The sequence below is a fragment of the Dromaius novaehollandiae genome, chromosome 4, assembly GCF_036370855.1.
Source record: "Dromaius novaehollandiae isolate bDroNov1 chromosome 4, bDroNov1.hap1, whole genome shotgun sequence".
Lineage (NCBI taxonomy): Eukaryota > Metazoa > Chordata > Aves > Casuariiformes > Dromaiidae > Dromaius > Dromaius novaehollandiae.
In genome coordinates, this window is record NC_088101.1 from 39470615 (window position 1) to 39488208 (window position 17594).

A 17594-nucleotide genomic window follows, 5' to 3' on the forward strand; every position below is an offset into this window, starting at 1 on the left:
ATTAATTTTCTCCTTGCAGTACTATATGGTTTGCTTAACCAATAGTTTGGGTTAGGCCTAGATATGTAGAGCTGTCGCGATCTAGATCCCATATGAGATGCTGCCCTTCCTTTAGCACACTGGTAACAATGTCCGTAGAGTACTAATTTTCTCAATTGTATGATTCAGTTTGCATCCTGACCCTAGAAAAAAGTGGACAAGCTCATTCGAAGAAAAAGTCAAATCTCTGGTCCCTAGACTAGTTTTCTCTGTGTGTGTTTGGTGGGTTTTTCTGTTTTGTTTTTTTGCTTGCTTGTTTGTTTGGGTATTTTTAAAGCAGTTTAGTCTGAATCAAAATGTTTTTGTGGAAATGTGTCAATTTTGCCTTTTGAAAGGAAGAGTTTAAAAACAAAAACTAAACTAACTTTGACAGCATACTAGCATTCTGGTTTTATTGCCTAAGCTATTTAAAATCATTATGAAACGTTTTGACAGTGTTAGAAAATCTAAAAAAAAAAAAAAAAGAGAGAGAGACCTTCAAGGGAAGCTCAAAACTTCGTCTTTTCATTGTAATTCATAATTTAAGTTGTTTTTCTTCCCACAGTCAGAATTTTCCACAGAACTGAAATTCTCCTACTCTGGGTCCAGTAGGTAGAAATTTGTAGAATAACATTATGAATGATTGATAAGCCTGCAGTTGGAGAGGTTTTTGAAACTCAAGAAAAGCACAACACTGCTAGATGATTAAGAGTAAAATTTCTTTCGGTATTTGAAAGTGTACAGTAATTCCTCAGTGCCTTAGGAGGACTTCGTAAAAGGAACAAAAGTGCAGAGCTATTGAACACGGGAATTGCTTTGCTACATTGAGGGAGGCTCATCCATGCGGGAGTCCTCGCATTAGCTACTTGCAGATGTTTCAGAAGAAGGCACCTGTAACCTGAGACTGAGTTGTTTTAACAAAAACTACATGCCCGTTAAGGGAAACCTCTTCTTAATGCAGTGATATAGTGTTTGTTTTACTGCCTGCAGAATGGGGAGCTAATACCACTTTTTTTTAAGGATTTCATAGCTGATGAGAACAGCCCCTGTTGGGTTACACAGAATTTTATCCGACTAAGCTCTTGGTCTCACTGACATCTTGTGGCAGGGAGTTCTGCAAGTTGATTTTTCTTTGTAAAAGAAATGAAGAAATATTTCTTTCTATGGGTGTTAAATTTTGTCACCTTTTTAGCTACACAGAACGTCATTTAATTAAAGTGCAGTTCTGCTGCAGGTTGAAACGAGGAGCAATTGATTGAAATTTAAATGCTGCTGTCACTGCTGTTCCATACATTCTGCTGCTTGAGCCCTGCCTGATCCTCTGAACCCTGGCAGGAGAGATCATATAGCTGTCTATGCTGTGGAGAACACGTGGTGTTTTTTACTTTTTTTTTTTTTAATGTTTATTTCTTGATGACAAGGAGTGAAAGCTGGCAGGGACCAAAGTTGTAGAAAAGTCAAATTTTCAAGCAGTTTTTCCCTTCGTTACCAACTTAACTCAAATTCTTGTGACAGTTCGCCAGTTCAGGCCTCAAATGTATTTACACAATGATTAATGGAGAGGAGGAGGCAGAAAGAGAGAAAAAAGTAAAGTCCAAATGATAATTTGATCCAGGCAAGGGCTAGAATACAGTATCATTTTAGACTGAGAAAACTGTGCTGGGTTTAGATGGTAGATATTATCTGAACCTTATTTCATAAGGTTAATCCATACTGTTCTTTCTGATGACTCCTTGACTGCCCACATATTTCTTTCATCAGAGCTGGAACTGAATAATACATAACCTAGGAAAAGTTGGCTAATAAAAAATGCAGTAGAATTGGGCCATATAGAACTTTAAAATGTTGGATTAGTGGAGTATCTCCCTGCACAGTCTGGGTATTGCAAACTGCAGCTCTAAATACAACCCTTGTAAACTGGGTATGGTCACTGCACAAATACTGCGTATGCTGCAAACACTGAGTCTTTTTTCCCTCTCCTCCTGGCTTTAGGTAACATCCAGCCTGACAGCAGCGCAGGCAAAGGGAGGAGCCTCTCCGAAGCTTCTCCAGCTATACTCCAGCCCTTCCTGGGACATAAAGGAAAGAAAAGCCTGGCTCTTCCCAGCCTTCCTGTGCACGTGAGGAATGCCGTGCTCGCAGCTGCCCTCTTCCCGGAGTTCCTGAAGGAGCTGGCAGCGCTGGCGCAAGAACATTCCATTTTGTGTTACAAAATACTGGGGGATTTTGAGGATTATTATTAGCATCTTTTTTCAAACGTGTTTTTTAAAAGCTTTTAAACGGGGCTTTAATGCAACGCTGCTTACAAAAGAAGGTTGTACTTTGATATTTCCTGAAAATACTTGATTTGGAGGGGGAAGCAAGAGGCAGAATGTTATTCCATGTTATCTTATATTAGGCCTTATAATTTCCCTCTGTGCTACGTAACTTATTTGATGTATTTCTGATTCTGTTGTTGTTGCAGCTTCCTAGTTTATCTCCTCCTTTTTACACAATCACCCTTCCTTAGTGTTACAGATTTCTGTAAAATTTCTGCAATAGACACTCGTGGATTGGCTGAGAGGGGCAAACGTTTTAGCTTTTTCTCTTCCAGAAACACTGTTCTGATAGGCTGCTGCAAGGCAGTTTGCTCTGGAAAAGCACAGCTCCATGGGGAAAGCTTCAGGTAGAGCAATATATACAAAATCTGCACAAAGCCCCTTTCTGTGAAGGGTCGTGCTTCTCCATGTCTTTGCCCTTCTCCCTCCCATCCCTTTTCCCTGAAATGGGGGTTCTTACCGATCCACCTCTGAAGTCCTTTTTAACTAGTGGCTCTTGTTTTTGAATTCAAGTGGTCTTATGTGTGTTAAACTCATGACTAGTTGAAAGCAGGTGCTGGACCCAACACATACCATATTGCCTTATGCTGCAGACAGATCTGCAGCTCTCAGCTGTTGGTCTTTGAAGTCAAATGAACTGTGTAAGTGGATGTGCATTGCAGACTGCCTGGAATTTTCCTTGCAGTTTCTCACCATTCTTTGATAACTGCTACATTGCTACCTAAACTCTCAAGCAAGCCTTATTTAGTCAGATTTGCACAAAGTACAAAACAAAATGTTTTTATGCAAGCTGTAATTAATGTGTAGTTTATTTTTATGCTTATTTTAATAAGCTAAAGAAAGGTACTCAGTACCTTTCAGTAGTATTAAAAGGACAGCAGGCTGTTTTTGTCAATTTTTTAATGAAAAAGGTTGGCTTGCTCCAGAAAGCTGTTCGCTTTTTTGTCATCTTTTTTGTGGTTAAGGGGAAAGTTAAATACTGTTTGTTTACTTTTAAATTAGGTGTTGGCTTTTCCTAATATTGCACTTTTGGGATGGTGAGGGGAGGATCAGACTATTCACCAGCTACAGAAAACGAAGCAGTAACAGGGAAGGCTGTCTGCTGGTGACTAACTGCTTGAGAAAATTCTCTTCTGTGAGTAATGGGCTTCATTAGAAGAACCCAAACATGATGAATTGGTGCATCACCACCACATTTCATCTTATCTTAGTAGGATAATTGTGCTTCCTGTGTGCTGTAGTTGTCTCTACATAAAGAGGGGTTTAGTTCAAGAAAGCTGTAAACCCCTTTGTCCAGGAAAGGAACCAGCAGCAACCCCAGGAAATCTAAAGAAATGGAAGTCAGAAATAGTGCTTCCATAAATTAATGCTCCTGCTAGTTGTAAACCCATAATGCTGGGGTGCTCCAATTAATCACAACCCTATTTTTGAATGCACTTTCTCAGAGATTGCAAGAGAAAATATAATACCATTTAACATTCCCCCCCCCCCCCCCGAAGTGTCTAATTAATTTCAGGTCACATTTCTATGGAACTTGCAGTGCAATTTAGGCTCCTAAATCCTTTAGATGCTTCTGAGAAGTACCTTTCATCTACGAGCTGGGAGAAGCATTCAGTGCGTCAGACAGCTGTAGGCTATACCAAGGAAAAATCCCGAAGTGTACCTCTAAGAAAATCGCCTCAAGAACTTCTCTGGGTCTGTCTTCACCTGTCTGCTGTACAGCCCTCACATCTGCCACCACTGAGGGTTGTCGGTGGCCCTCATGTTGCTTCCCAGCCAACTCTTTTGTTCTCTTTCCCACTGACTTGTCTCTTTTCTAAGCAACAATTCACCTTTGCATCACCATCCTGTAAATCATCTTCTGACCTCCCTTCCACCTCCCCTGTTTCACCTCACAAGCTTCCTTGGAAACTCAAATGAAGCTGTAGGGTTTTTCTTTAATCTTGCTTATCCAGCTTTCAGAGAGCTCTTCCTTTCTTTTTCTTTCCTTTGTTTTTTCCTGCCTTGTTGTTGGAAATGGGCAATGAGCAGACTAAGTTTTCTTCCCTTGTCCTAGGAAATGGCTGGTTCTTCTCCCACTATTATTTCAACCCATGCTCCAAGGCCCAGCCTGAAGGGGCTCAGTAGCGTCTTCTATGGAAAGTGCGGCAGCATCAGTAGGTAGGGGCAGTGTTTACTGTGCTCCTCGTCACTTGTAGTAGGAATTTTATGTGAACAAAAGAGGCACTACCAAATGAATGGGATCAGCTAACTTTTAATGATTCGGAATCAAGTGCTTAATGGCAGAAGCAGTCCAATCCTTTTTTAAAGGACTTCTTAAAAAGGAGCGAAAAAGAAGGAGAAAAAATTCTGCAGACCAGTGCTCAGTGCAGTAAATTTATTTATGAACACTCCCTTTCCTTGTTTTTATTCTAAAATGATCTTTATTTGCTGGGTAGGAGTGATATCTTTGGGGATTGTTAATTTTAACTGGTGTTTCTAGCAAATGTGCAAACTCATGGCAATGTTCAGTTCAGTGAGCCTATTAAGGTAGATGGGGATCTTACAGTGCAGGCTGCTCAGAAAAGCATCTGTAAATTTGAGGAAGGGGAGGTTTTACCTCATAAGCTGAAGTAGTTTCAGAGGAATTATTTGAGCCTGCCACATGCAGTAGGATAAAGTCAGCCTTTGAAATCCAGAACCGCGTGTGGAAGGGTTCTTGTGACTGCGGTCATGACGGTGTGCGCACACAATGTCTCCAAGGAAAGGAAATCTGTCAGTCAGCTCCCCAAAAGGAAGAGGTGGACGAGTGCAGTGACCCTGGCTCAGGACTCTGGTTTAAGTTGCAGATGTTGATCCTCGGAGACCAATCATCTCTCTGTGCATTAAGTTCTTCAGCCAAATGCATGTTTAGTAAGCTCCTTCACTCCAGTTTAGGTAATGGCTTATTAGGCCTCCTACCAATACGTTATTTCCAAAGTGGGGTCTATGCCGCAGTCCGGTCGGTTGGCCCCTGCAGTACACAGCGTTATGCTGCCCTTTCCCGGAGTCGAGAGGATGCATTGCACAGCCTGGATTTCCCCCTGTGTACATGTGTGTGTGACTAGAAGACCCTCTCTTCTGCACGTTGTCTTTGGCTCAGTCATGAATGAAGTGTCTTTGGGTTCGCAGATCTATTCCAAAACCTGCAGGTAGCAGCTCAGTGATACCAAAGTGAATTTTCAGTCTCTTGCTTTATGTTTCAAAGTGGAAATGCCACATTTCCCGTGATGTAGCTTTTGCTGAGTGTTTGTAAGCAGTTCTGCTCTAGCGAGGAATCTTTACCACAATTTCAGCCAGCTATTTGTTGCAACCTATCTATAGAGTGAATGTTTCATATCTTAAAACAGTTGTAGTCATTCTCTTTTGCCTGTGACCTCTCTTTGGATGCACTGTGGGATAGTCTCAGCACACACGTACATATGGTTTGTATCAGCTGATCTAAAGAATTCGGCAACTTTAATTCAGAACAGCGTCATCCTTTGCATCTGCTGATCTTTGGATAGACACAGTCAGTTGCAGTTCATGTTCTGTGTTGCTGGCCCTACGTAGCCCTTTTATTATCGTATTCCAGGCATTATTCTTTAATTTGGTCCTTTCAACGTGTCCTAAAGAAAAATGTGGGGTTTCAAATGAGACCAGGTTGTTTATTGGTGTTGCAGCTCCAGATGTGAAAAGATGCACTGCTTTTTTAGTCCAGTTAACTTCTGAACTTGGTTTGGAAGACCAGCAGTGAAAGCTGCTGTTCTCAGCTGTATCCCAGGGCGATGAGGGAAAATTCACAGCAGTGTGCCTGGGGGGGGAAGTCCCTCTCACCAGGAGGTCCAGAGCCGTTGCTTCAGAGCGTCTGGTTCACAAATTTCTTCTCTTCTTTCCTTTTTCATCAGGGTTTGTGACTTTGTAAAAAGTCTGACTTCAGTCACGTTGTGCTGCTCTGCCTGCTCAGTGCATTTGCCTTGTTAGGTTAGATTTTGATGTTTTTAAGAAGTAAGATCGGTACATTCCCTAGAAAGGGAGAAGCTGCCTGGTGATGGGGATGGACTTCAGGTCTTTGCAGAAGCCTTGCTTTCGAATGGGAACAGGACGGGATAGACAGCAAGTCTGGGCCATGTTTGTGCCAGCAGCGCTGCTCGGCCTGCCCTTTGCCCCGGCACGGCGGCGAAGTGGCCTGTTCTCCCCTCCTGAGGGAAATGGTTGCAAACAAACTACTGCATCCAGCAGAGTCCGAGGGTTTAAGTTCAAGAGGTTAAGTTGTATTTACCAATAGAAGTAGACCAGCTAGCACAGCGCTTAAGCATTCGCTACCCTTCGTGGCCTGTGCCTGTCTCTCTCAAGGTTTCGTGCTCCAGCAAGGTTGTTTTAGCTCCTTTAAGAAGCATTAAAATCTCAGGGTTGGGAAGAAAAGGATAGGAGCTGTCTGATTTGGTGCAGTTACAGTAAATACAATGACATAGTTTATCATTTGAATTTGTAGCCAGAGCTCCTGTTGGAGGGCAGCGTGATTTAATAAGCAATTTACTGTGCTGTATTTACTGAAATTGCTATGTCATGCCTGCAGTTTTTATGAAGGCTCCTATTACATTTGTAACATTTAAACTGCATCTGCAGTTATGAGTAGAATACTGAGATTTTCTTCTTTCTTTCCTTTTAATTCGGAAGGCTCTGGCACGATACAGGCATGTTGCTGCTCTGTCCAGATCTGATTTAGATAATTACAGTATGTTCTTCCTTGCACCCTTTGAGCTTTATCAGCAGAAATGGAGGTTACATGGCACTCAGACTGCTTACATTAATGAGCAAACCAAAGGTAAAACACCGCGGATTAGCAGGGGGCATTTGCATCCATGTGAAACGCAGCAAGAATTTTCATTTCTGTTACCTCAGCTTATCAGGGACTAGTTGCAGAAAGAAAACGCTCATAGCAAAGTTCAAAAATGAGTATGGTAACTGTCCAGTTACATAGTAGAGCCACGCAGTGTTTTGAATGAGAGCTGTGTGAAGGAGGGAAAAATTGCTCTGTGTTAATGTGGCATCAGATTTGCATAAATAGGTATTCAGATAATATGACAGCGGTGCCAGCTCTCAGACTGAAGGCAGCCGCAGAATGCAGCACTATTTCAGTGACTTCGTTAGCTACGAAAGCTCAGCTCTGACTAAATGTACTTATTTTTCAGGGGGCCTCAGCTTTTCTAAACATGTTGTGGTCTAGCATCAATCTATTCTATTTGTTATATGCTCAGTTGGAAGCCTCTTATTTATGAATAGGAGCATTACTTGTAGCCTCAAATATGTAGGTACTTAAAGTGGGGGTTTGTTGCTGACTGTGCAAATCTTCTTTTCGTTCATTGATTATAATGGTTTTTTTGTGTGGCAGCTGGATTAAATTAAGACTGAAGTCTCTGGGCTAAAAGCCCTGATGGGACTTTTGTGCAAAGGCTGCATTTCTCAACCAAATAACTTTCTCTGGGGCTTCGGCAGAGTGCCCGCATACAATTAGGTATTGTGGACTAACTACCTGCAAACTTACATTTTGGATGAAGCCAGCTCCATAGCAGCTGTATTTTATTGCAGTCTATTTTAAAAATAACTAGCTTGGATTTAGACCAAAAAGTAATGTGGATGAGTTAAATCCAAGACAACTAAACTGTGTCCAGCTCAGTGCTGCTGTGTCAGTTTGGCTGGGGCTCGGACAAAACGCCCTCTTGTCTTCAGAGGAGGGCGAATGGCTCCCGGTCTCGATACTCGCTGCTGGGGTCTCTCTGGGTGTCCCTGAGCGTCCAAGGGCAGCTTGGAGTTGGCAGCTCTGACCAGTGTCTGTCTTAAAACTCCAGAATAACAGTGTTGGTTTCTAAGCTCCAGTGTGGAAAGATCCTAGCCTCTAAAACCAACCTGAAAGTGTGGCCTCCGAAGCTTTAGAAATGAGAAAATAAAATATAACTTGCTGATGAGTATGCCTGCTTAGTGGTTCACAGGCTTTGGATAGTTGAAGCTGTGGTTGATGTGACCGTGCCTCAGGAGAGCGTTTGCTTTCTGTTTGCACAAAATGCTTGCGAATGGAGGGAGCATTCCCGATGGCAAAACGATCGGCCTTCAAGCACCCGTGTTAGGATTAGCTCATGGGAGCGCGGCCTCTGCAGCTGGCAGTACTGAGCCCTACTGCAGGCCTTCCCCCGGGGCTGCAGTGACCAAGGCAACGGATACGGCGTGCAATAACTGGCTGCCCGTCACTGGTGATGTTTGGCTGCTGGGGTTGTGCAGGGTCTGGCATGGAGGTCACCTGTCACTTTGGGGAAAAGCCAGCAGGTGAGACGGAGTTAGGTGGAGGGTCACAAGTTGGACCTCACACAGAGGAAGGGGAGGGGCAGTGAAGGGCAGGTCCCTCTTCATCCACACATACCCAGGCAGCAGATGCTGTGAATGGTTGTGAAATGCCTGTACATCCTGCAGGCAGCTGTGGGGGGCTGGGGCTAACTCAGTACCTAGAGGAAAGACTCCTTAGTACTCATTTGCACCACGCACTACCATGTTGCCAATTAGACCCCACTTTCTTTTGTGAGGAACTGCATGCATCACCTTCGTTGTCTCATTGCAACACCCAAGCACGCCTGCTCCCCACTGTAGGTTTGCTTTATTGCAGCTAAAATTCACATGTAGTTGGGATTCTCATCTCTTTGGGCCCTGTTTGGTGGCAGTCCCTAGCAGGTAAGGTGGGAGGCTGAGGCTGAACTGCCTGATGTGGGGTGTGTGCTGGAGCACAGCCAGGAAAGAAGGAGTGTTCCCAGAGGGTCTGTGTTCCTGTTGCACTGATCCCTAACTCCTGGTCTAGCTTGGCTCTTCTAGATGGCAGCAGAGTTTAAATTTGCCATCGCAATGGGCAGATAAAGGCACAGCAAAACACAGGTCTTGACAACTCAGGATTTTCTGCTTTTTTGCCTTCCTCACACTGTGTAATATTAGATTAGAATTCTCTCTATATTATGCTCAAGTTTGTAGCTTTTGGGGAGACTTGCACTGAACAGCCAATGCAATCCAGGTAAGCCCTTGCTGTATGTGAAAAGATAAATCTTGACCTCCTAGCTGCTGTAACTTGGTTTTCTGTTGCCATTATGTGAGGCAGAATATAACGAATTTTGGAGTATTTGAAAACAGCATTTGCAAGGAAGGTGCAGGCAACAAGGACAAAAAAGAACAGCATGTTATTCTCTCTTCTCCCTTGAGCAGTGTGAGAATAGAGAGTTTAGTGAAAACCCAATTTGTTTAAGATGGGGGGAAAAAAAAGCATGTTGAGCATATACACAAGGCCATAAATCACTGAGGAGGTGCTGCTGAGGTCAGTGCCCGTGCGAGCGTGTAGATAGAGAGGTGCTCAGAACAGAAATGAGAACATGACAGCAGAGTGACACCATGCCACAGAAGCGGAGTGGAAAGGGGCTGCAGTGGAATTGCAGCGTGAACACTGCCGCTGTAAATTTTTGGTTAAGGTTCCTGTCATATGCTTCTATTTTTAACACAGTTAAAATTGAACTCTGCAGCCAAGGCTGAGCGCTAGAGATTCTTTCTTCACTACTTCAGCATTGCCAGTGTCTTTTTTGTCAACGGTCTTCTCTTCTTCGGGATACTTCAGCTATACAGGCTGGAAAGTATCATCGCTCTGCCTCGGGAGTGACCTATAAAGGACTTCCATCAACGATTAGATGAGATTGTCATGACGGTGTCTGGTGCCAACTTCTAATTTGTAAGCATTCTCCTTGGCCCTCTGTGGACGGTTGCTGCTCAAAAATCTGCACGAAACTGTCCTTAATTCACCCTGCCTAATGCTGTTGCACAGATGGCAGGAGATCAGGGAGCGCCACTGTAACCAAGTAAGACTTGAAAGTTAGGGTCAGAGCTTCAGTCCTAATTCCCGAGTTCGTAGCCTTGGTATAACCACCCTGGAAACAGCTTCTGGGTGTGCAAAGCGTTCCGACACTGAGCACTTCGTAGCCAGGTTCTGCATTTTCTCTTGCTGGCTCCACGTATCCTGTGCTTACTTTTTTGTCTTTACAATAGCAGATATTAAATTCCTTGAGGCTGCTTCTGTCTTTTATGCACTTTGTAGACTACTGGATATACACACTTTGCTGTACAAATATGAACAAAAGCTGTTACGCACAGTGTGGCGCTCACTTGTGGAGTACTTAGAATTTGCCCTTAGGTCCATTTAGGACAGAGGAAAAAGTGACAACGGTGGTTTTAACTGCTTGGCGTTTCAGGCCCTTGCCAGGCAAAGAAGGATAATGCGTTTGCTTACGTTGCGTCAATCGAGTTAGTGTAACATGACTAACGGGCCCTTTAATGCAGGCTGCAATAGTTGGAGTAGTGTTAGCTCGCCATGCCGAGCTTTCCATCTCCACCCCCTACCACTGCCAGCTAAGACTGCTTGGCAGTTGATAGCTGGTATCTCCATGACATTAAAATGATTCATCATCTTGAGCTTGTTTAACACTTTCTGATTACCAGAAAAAAAAATTTGCATTTTGTGTGTGTCTGCAAAAGATTTGTTTAAAAATTCAGCACTGCCTGGCTCATAATATAATTCAAAATTTATAGACTATAGCTGCTCTTTTCCTTCTGTCATAGGGGAAGGATATTACAATTATCCCTTTTTTATCTTGTTCTTCATTGTGTCTGGCAGGTGGAGGTGAAAATAGATTGAGATTTACAGTAAACTCATTCGAAGATCTAGTGCTGTACTCATATAGAACTTGGCTTATGATTTTTTTAACAGATTTTGTACTGTATTAGCAAAGTGTAATTACTTTGGGGAAAAAAGTGTCTGAGAAGAAGTAGCCATTAAAAATACATTTACCAGCAGTAGCCATGCTACAGTAGTGGAAAATTCTCCTCTCGCTTAAATACAGCTTAACTGTTATTATTCCAAACTCATTGCTGTGTGTTTTTTGAAGTTGCACCCACTACAGTAGAAGTAAACCCAGCACAGCAACATCAAGCTGTGCAACAAAAAGCACTAACCTTGGAGGACCACCTTTTGGGAATGATGGGTGGTTTTTTGTAGGCTGAGGAGTACTGTTAAATTAGGATTTGAGATTTCATGCAGAAGTCCTTGTGCCTTTTGGTTTCTTTCTGCCATGGCAAGAGTTGAACAGAGTTCCAGTTCTGAAACTTAAAGTTTGCTGAATAAAGCTTCTATTGACTGAAAATGTACCTATTGGAACAAAATGGGTACTACTGTGTAAAAGACAATGTTATTTTTTACTGATGACATGACAAGTGATAGAAAATGCCTTTGTATGAATGTCAGATTAAATGAAATGTTTTTTAAAGGGGTCAAGGTTTTTGATTGCAACAGTAGGGAAATTTCACCATGTTACTGCTTTTTGTCAGCTGTATAACTTTTTAACTGTAAGTTATTTTTATGTTATTAGGGGTATACCTTTTATTCATTAAATGTATTTGAAAACTTCAGGGTTTTTTTGCCTGTTTTCTAATTCAGAATCCAAACTTGAACCATGAGCCTGTTCGTACAGAAATGTCCTTGAGCGGTAATGTTGGCACTACTACGCTGAGAATGTGCTGCCATTGAGCTAGTTGAAATTAGTGTTGCAAACTCCGTGTTTGCAAAGATGACTAAAATCCCAGGCGTACACCTGCTGCACTCCTCCTGACAACGTATGGCCATCCTAGAGCAGATTTCTGAAGAAGCATCTTGGAGGCATGACCTTAATGTAGCCTTTAAAATGTACGCTTTAGCAGCATCCAAAAGGGAGCTCCAAACCCATGGTGCTAAATGGGATTTCTTTCCCTACTAAATGTAAACTTGAATGGCTGCCTCTAGTTGGGCCTATTAATAATTTGATCAGCTACAGAATTTACATGTGCCAGTGGTTGGCCCTGGGAGCTGAAGTCTAGAACCCTGGATTTTGTGGGTACCTCAAGCCAGGAGTTGAAAAATGGAAGTTAAACTAGCATAAAACACTTAGGAAACTATACAGGATTAAATGCTGGAGCAGACATTAGAACCCAGCCGGATCCTGCTTATTTTTGGTATGCCAACTGAATGATCAGTTATTTCCACAGAGTGGTGCCATTCCAGGTGACAGCAGAAAGCCACATGCTGGAGAGCCTGCGGCCTCGTGCTTAGAGCAGCTGTATGGGAAATGCAGGGTCAAGTTCTCTCCTGTGGAAAAAAATCTGAACCAGAGCGAACGGTCCATGCACTGAGCTACTGTATAAAAGAAGGGCAACCTTCATCCTCTGCAGATTGTGCAGGGCCAGTAGAAACGTGATGGTTACGTTGAACCTCACAGGCCAAAATGAATCTCTGGAGGCTCAGGTGTACAGTAGTGACACACTCGCAGAGCTTTGCCTGAGTGTCCAAGGCATGTATCTGGGCACCTACAAAGAGAAGGCAAGCAAAAAGTTTGACAAAGTAATTTTTGGATGTGGGCACTTGCATCTTGTGGCATTAGCCTCAGGCACTTATTTAAGCAGCCAGTGACCTTGTCCTTTCTCCATCTCCGTCAGAAACCAGGACAAATGAGGGGATTGCATACTTTTTCCCTTCTGCCAGGCATGGAGGTGTGTGTGACCATTTCTAATTACAGCTAGATATTTTAATCCTAGTTACTGGTGTGCTCACACCAATTTATTAGCGAGTTATTAGTGTACACCACTAGATTTCACATTCAAGATCTGTGAATTTCCCTTCTCACAAGAAAAAGGAAGGTAGAAAAGCTGAGTTTACACTTGCTTTATTACAAAACTGACCAGTACAACTTAAGTTCTCTGTTTACTCACAGACTGCTCTGGGAAGTTGTTCCCCCCACTTAGGTGGAAACGTTATTTCTCAACGCCCCACCAAAGTGGAGATGGACATGACTCTCTGTATCATTTGCTATTCTTTTGCTCCAAATGCTTCTTGATTTTTGTCCTGTCTTTGGCTGATGCATCCGAGGAAGGCTAGAACTTACTGCTCTTTGAAGAATAACCAATGTGGGGAAAATAATCCTGTTTCATGCTAAGTCACCGAAGTTCATTTGCAGTGAACAGAACCAAACCGGAGAGAACAAAGCAAACCGCACCTTCTGTAGGCATCTGTGTAGTTATTCTGTGCGGTTATTTAGACAGCTTCTTCTCCAGTATTTGCTTCACCAGAACAGGATTGGATCGTCCTCGTGTTGCTCTTTGAACCAGTCCAATTAACCTATTTAGAACTTTTTGGTTTCCTGCTTTTATTGCCATAACCTTTAAAAGCAAGAGACAGACATCACTGTTATGGGGAAGAATGGACATCTTCACTCATTCACAGCCTAGGTAGGAATACTTTTGTCCTTTGGACCACAGTTGTAAAATACCGTGTTTTGGGGTTATTATTTACAAAAACTGCCTTCGATTTTGCAGTAGGTCCATGCAGCTCCTACTTTGCTCCCATGAGACAACAGCAACTCTCTACAGCAGCAGGGCTTCAAACTAATAGAGAGATTTGCTTTTATTGAAAAAGTCAAAAAACCCACTTCTTTTGGATTTAAACAGTTTCTGAAAGTCAAACAGTGATTCCCTGGAAAAGAGCCAGCAAAACGAGATGGAGTTTTTTTCCCCCAGTAGTATGTATCATGCTTTTGACTCAGCGTACTGGTCAGTTATAATGAATAACTGGCATTGAATAACAACGTATTTGATAATATTTGTGATGTCCTGCAGGTGAAGACTTAGGTATTTCTGTAACATCATGGTATTTCCTCTTAGCAAGGAATCCTCTGTAACAAAACAATTAACTTTTACTCTTCAGAAATATGACCTCTCAGAGAGCCAGTGTTTGACTCTCAATCACCTGCAAAATATCAGGGGCCATATTTAAAAGCTAAGTAAAAACACTGGGTGGGCGGGGGGTGTCAGAAAGTCCATTTCAAGTATTCCTAAAGGAGATGCCACTGGTGAAACACAACCTTCTGGCCCCCGTATTGTTTGTGTGGCTGGGAGGACATTCTCTGCATTGTCAGAGTTACTGGGCAAAACATGATAGCTTCAATTAAACAGGATGTCCTAGTCACAGAGAGTGAGGGTAGAAGGACTGATAACATATGAACCATCAACTATGGCAACAGCATGCACAAATGCAAATATTACTACTCATTACTGTATCTGAATTATTGGCAGTCTGAAATCTTATCTGTAATGTCTCAATATGGAAAGGACTCATTACTCCTTATCGGCTAGAAATTACCTACATGGGGAAGTGTACAGTACAGTCTAGATGCTGCATTTTCATAAATTGCTCGTTGTTGGTTTGAGCAACTGTTTGTGAGTTAATTCATTTTAAAGAAAAGGTTACCATCAAACAGCAAGGCATACCTTTTCTATCCTGACAAGTATTCAGCTAACTCTGTTTCGTAAGGTAAGCTCTTAGCAATTTAAAGCACTGACTTACAGGCCTTCAAGACAGCTTTTGCCTCAGTGAAAGATCACCTGGAAAAAGTTGTAAAGTGAGGCCATTTTACTGCATTCAGCTTGACTGAAACACTGGAAAACAGTGAGGAATTAAATTTGCAGAGAAGGCATTATTACTGAAATGGGAGTGTAGTTACGGACCTTCAGCTTCTGCACTTCCCCATCAGTTCTAATGTTCTTTCTATCCACACTTGTGTTTCAGTACCAGGCTGAAAATACAGAAGCACTTTTATCAGCCTCTGCAAATGAGTCAGTCTGATGGAGGTCACGCCGACCTACTGCAAGCTCATTTTCTTTATCAAAAGCTCTTGCAGAGCTGTTAGCACCCCCCAATGAGATCTGGGGTGGGTGGTATTGTTCTCAAAAGATGTTAATGCTTTTTTTCCAAATGGCAAATGTATCCAGACAATGTTTATATTAGAAGTAAGCTATTCACTCCTGCTTTTACATTTTTGCTCCAGAGAATGCGTAAGCGCTTGTCTCCATTTTGTTTTTTCAAAACAGATGTTAGACACTGTCTAGATTCCTTTTCACTCCTCCCCTGCATGCTCAGCAAGCCTTTTTTCCTTTTCCTGGCTCAGAGCTGGTTAGAACGACAGGCTGCTTAAGGTCCCTCAGAGGAGACAGGGACGAGCCAACCCCACATCTCTCCCACTGTGGCATTTGCACTGCCGCAACAGCCCAGGAGCAGCAGAGCTCAAGCCCCCCCAAAGCTGCTGTCATGTCAGTCCCTCCTCCCACCCCACAGACCCTGTCGTGCTGCAGAGCCAGGTGGCCTCGTCCCTTCAGCAGTGAAGGGGGGCAGGGATGTGGGGAAGAGAGACAGAAGTGAAACTCTTCCATCGCCAGTTCTGACACTGTCTCTAATTCCATAACTAATGTACACTTTGCTGGTAGATAACCTCATTCTTCATATTCAGAACAGTTTAACACTGTTGCCCTAACATCACAAAAGATGACACAAAAATCAGAGTTATGTTTATCCAAGTGGCCAGGTCAGGTTACTGGCAGCACACTGCATAGCTGAAGAGGAAAAGATCTCCACAGTTTTGCTTTCTTACAATAATTTTTTTACAGTCTTTCAGAATGACTTGGCACATTAGCCAGACTGGTAATTTCTTCTGCTATTCATTTGGTGTATGCTCCAATTTCCAAAAAAACCCACTTAGTAAAATACGAAAGGAGAAAAGGAGACCCCGATGAAAACTGAGCAGCAGCTCTATAAAAACATGAAATACCTCCTATACTGCCTCTAGAGCTCAAATACCCATCAAAAGGTGTGTGGGGGAAGGCCATCTAAATCCCCTTTTTAGTGCCACAGACTAGCAGAGTGCCCAAGCTTCCCAGCACCATCATAATCACCTCATCTTCTTGTCTATCAATCACCTCCTGGCAGACTTGTTCAAGCTCTTTTTGATCCTGGATCAGTTCGAGTTTCTTTTCTTTAACAATTTCAAGAGGGGTCTTCCCTTCCCCCTTCCACAATTCCCCGAGCACCTGAAAAATCACAGTGAGTAGCAATGGTCAGTGTCTTTACATATTAATGTCATTTACATGCAGTATTTCAGTTCCTGAACTAAGAAGTCAGATTTTAGTAACAGCAAGAGCCAGTGGTCTAAATGTGAACAAACCCAAGAACTTAATCCCATGCCTCACAGAAAGAGCTCTTTTGTCCTCCCTCCATTACAGCTGCCTGAAATGAAGCAATACATTTTCACATGCTGCATAAGAGCAGGTTAATGGTTCACAAGTGGTGCGCTGCAGCCTACCACAGCCCTCAGAGCTGCCTGCTACCAGCAGCGATTGCTGTTCAAAAAAGTTTGCCTAGCGCAACCCCGGTGCACCTTGCTGTGCCTGCTTTACGATGGCGCATACTGCGCACGCTGCATGGAGCCACTCCTCCTCCCTCGCTGGCAGCGGGGAAAATGCAATGGCAGTCACTGACTGCAAAGCTGTTGCTCAGGCAGGACTTGCGCTCGTCTCACATTATTCACAAGACCTGCCTGAGAGCGGTAAGAAAATGCTTTTCCATGACAAATGTCTCTGCACAGGAACTGACGATTAGCTGACCATTGCACCAAGTCCAATCCCAGGTAACACATCCCATTACCAATCCTCATCAGCAAGCTGTAAAGAGGATACATATGACAAAGCAGAAGAAAAATAGGGCCAAGCAGAATCCATGCAGCAGCTCCGGCTCATATACGTATCACCTCCAGGTACACGAGTGCTGGCTAAACCTATGCCTCTGGAATAATTACTAGCTAATGTTAGTGTGTTTTCCTGTACTGCAGCAGGGCTATTGCCCTAGAATAAACCTGAGAGAAGGGAACATTTATAAAAAAACAATTTCCTTGGGCAGTCATTTTCTGTATTCCCTCTGCTCTTATTTCAGAAAGGTAGGAGGAGAAAAAGAAAACTCTTATTGAAACAGCTGCTTGTGCTTGATCTTGCACTGAAGATGTAATTGTATGTTTGGGCCATCGCTGTGTACCAGTCTGGAAATGGATGTCATGTCAAAAATTCAGCATTAAATACTTACTGTAGAATGAAGAAGAGGCTGGGAAGGGGAGAGAAGAAGAGGCATTCAGACTGCATGTTAATTATTTAACAGGGCAGCAAGACAACTTAGGAAAAATTAAGCATGTGGGATGGTTATTTTAAATATCCCAGCAACTTTCTTCAACACACAAGAATTTTCTGGTACAAAAGACCTTCAGCAAAACAATTTTATAGCTACAGCAGGTATTTAAGAATCATGTATTGACACTGTTCCTGCAAAGAGATAGATCT

The 17594-nt window shown here is 42.9% G+C and overlaps 2 protein-coding genes across 14 annotated transcripts in view; one reads left to right on the forward strand and one right to left on the reverse strand.

The window, feature by feature from the left end:
• FHIP1A (FHF complex subunit HOOK interacting protein 1A) overlaps positions 1-11819 on the forward strand; it is a 97150-nt gene extending 85331 nt beyond the window's left edge. For all 5 annotated transcript variants that reach the window (XM_026104952.2, XM_064510817.1, XM_026104950.2 and 2 more), the window contains one exon: positions 2011-11819. In XM_026104952.2, the coding sequence (XP_025960737.2) occupies positions 2011-2261 (251 nt within the window). In that variant the 3' untranslated portion in view covers positions 2262-11819. The remainder of the gene's footprint in view (positions 1-2010) is intronic.
• Positions 4575-17594, reverse strand: part of GATB (glutamyl-tRNA amidotransferase subunit B) — a 52123-nt gene continuing 39103 nt past the window's right edge. For 6 of the 9 annotated variants that reach the window (XM_026104956.2, XM_064510822.1, XM_064510820.1 and 3 more), the window contains 2 exons: positions 16164-16298; positions 13090-13598 (listed from right to left, as the gene is read on the reverse strand). In XM_026104956.2, coding sequence (XP_025960741.2) covers positions 13470-13598; positions 16164-16298 — 264 coding nt within the window. In that variant the 3' untranslated portion in view covers positions 13090-13469. Of the gene's footprint in view, positions 12750-13089; positions 13599-16163; positions 16299-17316; positions 17362-17594 lie in introns of those variants that run through there. The other 3 variants (XM_026104957.2, XM_064510819.1, XM_026104958.2) reach the window with 3 other exon arrangements.